The 8,398-nt window shown below is 39.2% G+C and overlaps 1 protein-coding gene across 3 annotated transcripts in view; it reads left to right on the forward strand.

Annotated features, from left to right (window-relative positions):
* Positions 1–7,979, forward strand: part of LOC105111061 (histone-lysine N-methyltransferase SUVR5-like) — a 12,778-nt gene extending 4,799 nt beyond the window's left edge. For all 3 annotated transcript variants that reach the window (XM_011006306.1, XM_011006308.1, XM_011006309.1), the window contains 8 exons: positions 160–270; positions 883–3,720; positions 4,030–4,191; positions 5,294–5,410; positions 5,496–5,599; positions 5,680–5,817; positions 6,983–7,070; positions 7,373–7,979. In XM_011006306.1, the coding sequence (XP_011004608.1) occupies positions 160–270; positions 883–3,720; positions 4,030–4,191; positions 5,294–5,410; positions 5,496–5,599; positions 5,680–5,817; positions 6,983–7,070; positions 7,373–7,480 (3,666 nt within the window). In that variant the 3' untranslated portion in view covers positions 7,481–7,979. The remainder of the gene's footprint in view (positions 1–159; positions 271–882; positions 3,721–4,029; positions 4,192–5,293; positions 5,411–5,495; positions 5,600–5,679; positions 5,818–6,982; positions 7,071–7,372) is intronic.
* Positions 7,980–8,398: the final 419 nt, after the last annotated feature.

Below are 8,398 nucleotides of genomic sequence, written 5' to 3' on the forward strand. Positions count from 1 at the left end.
AAGACTTCTTTTTTTCCCTACACATGTTAAAACATGGACCTTTTAATTCCGCATTTATTCACCAATTTTTTTTTCCCTTGCATTAATTTAAACACCAAACAATCCCCCTCCCCCCTCTTGGTAAATGATGATGTAATGGCACTTGTCCTTTCTCTGCAGATGATTTTGCAACAGTACATAAGTTCTGATTGGCTGCAGAATTCTTTTCAATCCTGGGTACAACAGTGTCAAGTTGCATGTAGTGCTGAATCCATTGAATTGCTTAGGGAGGTATGTATTAACTTGGCTGCTGACACATTAATTTGACTGCAGGTTGTTCTGACATGTAAAAGGCATGCTGAAGTTAACATTTCTGTCATGTCAAAATTATAATAGAATAAATTTCGTTCCTTGATATGGTATTTGATATATTCATCTACCACATGGGACTTTCTAGAAAATTGATAAAAAAAGGGCATGCGAATGTCTGCTTACCTAAATCAATTAAAATTTATTTATTATGCAAAAACATCCACATTCAATTCATGTTTTTGCTTCTTGTGATTAACTTTGAAATGTTTATTCAATAACCAGTTGATGCATATCTAATGTATTGTTGTAAGAGCTGAGCTATGTGATTTCCACAATTGTAACAGATTGACATAGAAAGCAAATGCCACACAACCTGTGGCCATATGAACTTTCAATACAGTAAGCCTCTCCCTATTTTAGGTTAACCCTGTCTCGTGGGTTGCTTCATTCGTGCAAGGATACATGATTGTTTGCTGGGCCATTAGGCTTCAGCTTGCACCTGCGCTGCCCACCTCCCTTTTCGTGCTAAGTTTTATAATCTTGTATCTTTGTCTTCAAACATTTGTTGATTGTGGCTTTCTGTGATTCAAGGAATTGTACAATTCTATTCTATGGAATGAAGTCGATTCTCTCCATGATGCACCAGTGCAATCGACATTGGGATCCGAGTGGAAAACCTGGAAGCATGAAGCTATGAAGTGGTTCTCAACCTCCCAACCTGTGACAAGTGGTGGAGATATGGAGCAGCAGAACTGTGACAATCTCTCTCCCTCAGCCATCAGTCTTCAAGCTACCAGGAAGAGGCCAAAGCTTGAAGTTCGCCGTGCAGAGACACATGCTTCCCAGGTTGAGTCCAGCAGTCTACTTCAGACTACGAATGTCGAAATTGACTCAGAGTTTTTCAGTAATCGAGACACTGTCAATGCTCATACTTTAGAATCAGAGCTTTCTAAAGAGGATGGTTTTGGCGAGGTAGCTGCACCTTTAGAGTCACCTTGTAGCATGGCTGATAGATGGGATGGGATTGTAGTTGAAACAGGGAATCCTGAGACTGTACAGAACAAAGGTGTAGAAATGACACCTGTTAATGAAGTTTTGGCTAAGGAAAGCATGGAACCTGGGAGTAAGAATCGCCAGTGTACAGCTTTTATTGAATCTAAGGGAAGACAGTGTGTGAGGTGGGCTAATGATGGTGATGTTTATTGTTGTGTGCATCTGGCCTCTCGTTTTGCTGGCAGCTCCACTAGAGAAGAGGCAAGTCCTGTTCATGGTCCTATGTGTGAAGGTACCACTGTTCTTGGTACTCGATGCAAGCATCGGTCTCTACCAGGTACCACATTCTGCAAGAAACACAGACCCTGGCCTGATGCAGAGAAAACCTCAAATTTGCCAGAGAATCCCCTCAAGAGAAAACATGAAGAGATCTTTCCCAGTTCAGACACCACATATTGCAAAGAGATGGTATTGTCTGGACAAGTTGAAAATCCCCTTCGAGTGCAACCTGTCTCAGCCATGGATGGTGATGCCTTTCATGGAAGGAAAAGCTTACCAGAGAAACTTGAGCATCCTGGCCATGATTGCAATAGCTCCAAGATGCTGCACTGTATTGGCTCAAGCTCCCTTGATAGTAGTATCCTGTGTCCTGAGAGTCCAAAGCGCTATTCGTTGTACTGTGACAAACACATTCCTAGTTGGCTCAAGCGTGCTAGAAATGGTAGAAGTAGGATAATATCGAAAGAAGTGTTTATAGATCTTTTGAAGGATTGTCGCTCATTGCAGCAGAAATTGCATTTACATCAAGCATGTGAGCTTTTCTACAAGCTTTTCAAAAGCATTTTCTCTTTAAGAAACCCAGTTCCTATGGAGGTTCAACTTCAGTGGGCTCTCTCTGAAGCTTCTAAAGATTTTAATGTTGGGGAACTCTTATTGAAGTTAGTTTTCACTGAAAAGGAGAGACTCAAAAAGTTATGGGGCTTTGCTGTGGAGGAAGATTTACAAGTTTCCTCTGTCATGGAAGAACCAGCAATTTTTCCATTGGCTATCAACTGTAGCCATGATGATGAAAATTCTATTAGGTGCAAAATATGCTCAAAGGAGTTTCTCGATGATAAAGAGCTTGGAAACCACTGGATGGACAACCATAAAAAGGAAGCACAGTGGCATTTCAGAGGTCATGCTTGTGCCATATGCCTGGATTCTTTTACTGACAGAAAAAGTTTGGAAACCCATGTGCAGGAGAGACATCATGTGGAATTTGTTGAACAGTGCATGCTGTTCCAGTGCATTCCTTGTGCCAGTCACTTTGGGAACACTGACCAGTTATGGTTGCATGTCCTCTCTGTTCACCCTGCTGATTTCAGGCTGCCAAAAGGTGCTCAACAACTTATTCTGTCTATGGGTGAAGAGAAGGAGGATTCCTTGCAAAAACTTGAGCTGCAAAATGCAGCATCAATGGAAAATAACACTGAGAATTTAGGTGGTCTAAGAAAGTACATTTGCAAGTTCTGTGGCCTGAAGTTTGATTTACTACCTGATCTTGGTCGCCACCATCAAGCTGCTCATATGGGACCAAATCTATTCAGCTCTCGCCCCCCAAAGAGAGGTGTTCGATATTATGCTTATAGATTAAAATCTGGAAGACTTAGCCGCCCGAAATTTAAGAAAGGTCTGGGGGCAGCAACATATAGCAGCATCAGGAACAGGATGACTTCTGGTCTGAAGAAACGTATCCAGGCTTCAAAATCACTTGGCAGCCAGGGACTAAGCATACAGTCTAATTTGAATGAGGCAGGGGCTTTAGGTAGATTAGCAGAATCTCAATGCTCAGCGGTTGCAAAGATATTGCTTTCTGAGGTTGAGAAAACAAAACCTCGGCCTAATAACCTTGATATCTTAGCTGTTGCACGCTCTGCTTGCTGCAAGGTGAGCCTAAAAGCATCGCTGGAGGGGAAATATGGAGTGTTGCCTGAACGCTTTTATTTGAAGGCAGCCAAGCTCTGCAGTGAGCATAATATTCAAGTACAATGGCACCAGGAGGAGTTTAGTTGTTCCAGAGGATGTAAGAGTTTCAAGGATCCAGGATTATTATCACCCTTGATGGCTCTTCCAAATGGTTTTAAGGGGAAACAAATGATGCATTCATCTGATCATATAAAGAGTGAGTGTGAAGTGGATGAGTGCCACTATATTATAGATGTGCATGATGTTACAGAGGGGTCTAAGCAGAAGGCTACCGTCTTGTGTACTGACATGAGCTTTGGGAGGGAGACAATACCAGTGCCATGTGTTGTAGATGAAAATCTCCTGGATTCCCTCCATGTCTTGGCAGATGGTTATGATGGTCAAATTAGTAAATTCCCCAAGCCCTGGGATACTTTTACCTATGTAACAGGGCCAGTTCATGATCAATGTGATGGTCTGGACATTGAGGTATCTTTTGGTTGGGTTTCTAATTTGTTTTTTAGATTTGATTTGATTTTGATTATGACCAATTGTATAGATGTGGTATGCACTTTTTGGTTGTCATCCTACATTGGAGATGATTGAACCCTGATTGGCTGCTGAGGACACTGCAATTCGAAATATAAAACACATATACACAGACACACATATGCATAGAGATAGAAAGGAAGACAAACCCCAAACAAATATGCTCGTTCATGCCATCTGCATATCCATATAATTTTAGAAATGCATTGAACACTGCTTTTTTCTCCTCCCACATCCCTTTTTATGTAGGGTTTGCAATTGAAGTGTTCTTGCCAATATTCAATGTGCTGTCCTGAAACATGTGATCATGTTTATCTCTTTGATAATGACTATGAAGATGCGAAGGACATATATGGGAAATCCATGCTTGGCAGATTTCCGTATGACTATAAGGGGCGGCTTGTTCTGGAGGTAATTTCATTTTCTTTTTACCAGTGCAAATAGTTACTGATTACACTCCAAAGTTGATGTTCTTTTGATAGCTGAGTATCTATGATTGACTGCATATGGAGTAGCTTCCTCATCCCCTGAACTTCTATTCTCTGCAAATTTTTTATTGGCCTGCTGCTTTAAGAGTGTCTGGTGTGGTGACTGATACATGCTATTGTTTCTCTCTTCTATATTACTTGCCAATTTGATTCCATAAACTGTATGTGTGTGAATCCTGTAATAGAAAATAACGTAAAAATTTATCTTCCATTCACATCACCACCTTGCTCGATTCGCCCATCATAAGTAGTTTTTACTTGATCTGATGACGGGAGATGGCATGAAAGCTAGTTGAATTTCAAGAAAGTTGAAAAGAGCAGGAATTTTTCTAGTTATGAAACATCATGCTACTAATACCAATGCTCTTTTTTTTTTTTTGTGAGGGATGAAAGAAGAACTGTATTGGAATGGGACGGATATATGGATTTATAGAAGAGATGCCCTCCCATAAAACAATAGAAGAAACAAAATGGAACACGAGAGCATTAGAATTCTATTCAATGTCAGCTAAGTAAACATCCTAAAGGTTCCTAAAGCATCACACCATAAAGAAGTGATGAATGCTACCCTGTACCATTAGAATATCCTCAAAGTTAAGGATGTTACTACTTTAATGATTCTACAGTGTGCAGAACAAAGCACATATCTTTTAACTGCTCACACCTCTGATTAAGCCTTCAAGTATAAATATGATAACTTAAAGGTATTGGTTCAAGATGCTTGCAAGTATCTAGTATCAGTACTTTAGATTTGATCTGATAAATGATAAAAACCAGGATTCTGTTGGCCCATGAGATCACTAGGTCTTAATTTTCCCCTGATGGAGTTAAATAGTTGTTAAACATGTAAAACTTTGTACTCCATTTCTCATTTCTGTGCCAAGCTCTATTTGACAAGCAGATATAGCCTGTTGTTTTGGTTCTCTCCCTGCCTATTTGTGAGAGGTTGGTGGGGATTTGGTGGCCTGCACCCTTGTTTTGCTGATGAGATTTGCATTTGAAACATTTCTTGCTAAATTGTGCAGGAAGGTTACCTTGTTTACGAGTGCAATAGCATGTGCAACTGCAATAAAACTTGCCCAAATAGAGTTTTACAGAATGGAATACGAGTGAAACTGGAAGTCTTTAAAACAGATAATAAAGTAACAATACTCCTCAATTAGAGTTTTGCTTTCAATTGTTCACTGTCTCTAGAGTACCATATTAATTTGTCTTGCTGAAGTACAGGGTTGGGCTGTCAGGGCAGGTGAACCAATCCTACGTGGTACATTTATATGTGAGTACATTGGAGAGGTTTTAAATGAACAGGAGGCAAGCAATAGGCGTGACAGGTTATAAACTTTGAAAAATGCAATTTTTGTTCATTTTGGTTTTTTTGCTTTGTTTTGAATGTGCCTTGTTTGATTTTTAGGTATGGCAAAGAAGGTTGCAGTTATATATATAAAATTGATGCTCATACCAATGATATGAGCAGAATGGTTGAAGGACAGGCCCTTTATTTTATTGATGCTACAAAGTATGGGAATGTTTCACGGTTCATCAATCACAGGTAGGGAATGCTGTTAGGTATTATTCCTTGCAGTAGTCTTCTCTATAGTTTGAGAAATTTGCTTCTTGGAGACAAATGTATCAATGTGAACCAATTAAAATTTCATCAAACTCGATTGAACCATTTGATTTTCTGCAAAGTGAAGATGTTATCTAGGTTTGATGATGCCTATCTTTAGATATGCCAAGCATTAGCATGATGCCTTTATGAAGATGGATTTGTGAGATAAATGTGTCTGCAAAGCTCAGTTGCCATTTTCATATGAAAAAAAGCAATACCAATGCCTTCAAAACATTTCATAATCCAAATGATGCCTGTCTGATGTGATCATATGCAGCATAATGTGTCATTATCAGATGAAATGTTGATAGCAAAGTAGATTGCCAGTTATACAGAAGAGAAGTATAAGAATTGCTAAGATCTAACATATACGAAACATCAAGCAACTCAAGAGAGTAGTTCTTCAAAGACCTGACTTTCTCCCATCAGGGTACTGGATGGACCATTCATGGAACCAGTCCCTTCATGATCTTTAACCCATGCAGTAGCTGTCTGGCCAGAACTGCAAACTGTGGAAACCAATAACCTCGTTGGTTTTTCCAAGGAAAATTTCTATTGAACTAGAAAACAAAATATTTAAAAGAATTTTTGTTGGAGGACTCTCTAGATGCATGCGAGGTTCGTGCTTTGAAGTACAGGTAGACATATTTTGTTATATAGTTGTATTTATGTTTAAAATAAGGTTAACAACATCCCTACGATTGCACAAGGACATCTTTGTAGCCTTTATTTTCTTGTTTGATGGCTGGTTAGTTAAAGACATTGGTAGGGGAAAAAGGACATGACAATTTAGTAATGCCATAAATCACTTTACCATCCACCTGCTTCTCCTGCCTAAGCAGTGGGGTCAATTCACCACATGCTCTTCAAAATTAGAAGCTTTAGCTTTTGGCATGTAATTTTAACATATAAACTTTCAATTGCATCAACACATGAAGAGACTGATTGCCCATATTTTAAGGGAAGAAAAGCCTCAAGAGTGGGGTAGATGATGGAATAGGGTTCAGGTAGTTGATTAGTTGTCTTAAGTCTTTTCTGGCATGTTATTTTGTCTGCTTTAGGCTTTGCTTGTTGATTCACACTTGACATATGTTCATGTTGGAAGCTGCATGCCAAATCTTGTGAACCACCAAGTTCTGGTCGACAGCATGGATTCTCAGCGTGCTCATATTGGTCTTTATGCAAGTCAGGATGTAAGTAATCACCTCATTCCATCTTGAATATCAATTTTTGTATGCATGGAACTAGGGATGTAGAGATACACATGTTTTCTTGAATCTTATATGTAACTTCAAGACAATAGTTCAAAGGAAGTTTTGTGGGATACTTTTCTGGGCTCTTATTCCTGGTGCATGGTGTATGAGGGGTTCATCTTTACTTTATTGCAGTTATAGCATACTGCATCTATTTGTTAATAGAACATATTTGTCTCAGTACTGTGTTTGTATTGATTACTTGCACGTTTCATTTATTTGGTTAACCATATCATGTGCAGATAGCTTTTGGTGAAGAACTGACATACAACTATCGGTATGAGCTGCTGCCTGGAGAAGGATATCCTTGCCATTGTGGAGCTTCAAAGTGCCGGGGCCGCCTGTATTAAATCTTAAAATTTATCGTGCTCTCTCCTTCATGAAATAATGGGATGTGGAGAACATGACACAAGAATCAGATTCGGATGTGTTCAAGGATATTGTGGTTGTTATTCGTTGGCTGATCAAATTGCAAGTAGCTGCCCCAGTGGATTTGGTATCAAGCTGAGAAGATATTGGCCAAGTCCCAAGCAATGGAGCTGGAGGCCTGTGGTCCTCGAGCTACAATCATCTTCTCAATGTCCCGGCAAGTAGCCTGTGTTTATTCTCATTTGTTGATACATTTTCATCCACGAAAGAGGACATCCATAATTTTGGCTTCTTTTTGTATGGAATGGCTAAAATCGGTGCCTCCTGAGCTTAATGGAAAGTGTAGGTTTTATTTTTCCTCGTTTTTTTTTCAGATTGTAGGTATATGTGTTCTCCTGATATGTATATTCTTTTCATGAAAATGCATAAATTGCTAGTTTTTAAATAAAGCTTTCATAGTCATGCATGCCAATTTGAGCATAATCAAGGTGTAAATGTTGCAAGAAAAACCAAGCTACTGGAGGGCAAGCCGACAAGCCCAACTTTGATTTCATTTTGGTTTGCAGGTGTTGCGGTGGGCATGGCCTTGAAGCTTGAGTGCACAGAAAAGTCGAAGCAGCTTGTGGAAGGTGAATTCTGGGTTTCTTTGTTAGCCTTACGAATTAAAGGGGCTCAAGTAAAAGAAATATTATAAAATACAGATTAAAAAGATTGAAGGAGTACAGAGACGCAATACATTAATATTATTCCCACAATTTTCTGGATAATTTAGCTTGAGTAGCAACCTCCGAATGCATTCTTGTAGAGCTAAACAATATTGGAGGAAACTAAATTATTAACACTTGCCTATATAATATTGGTTCATTTTATTTTGATATCGTTGTGAATATCATATGTTG

This window comes from Populus euphratica, unplaced genomic scaffold, assembly GCF_000495115.2.
Source record: "Populus euphratica unplaced genomic scaffold, PopEup_1.0 scaffold340.1, whole genome shotgun sequence".
Classification (NCBI taxonomy): Eukaryota; Viridiplantae; Streptophyta; class Magnoliopsida; order Malpighiales; family Salicaceae; genus Populus; species Populus euphratica.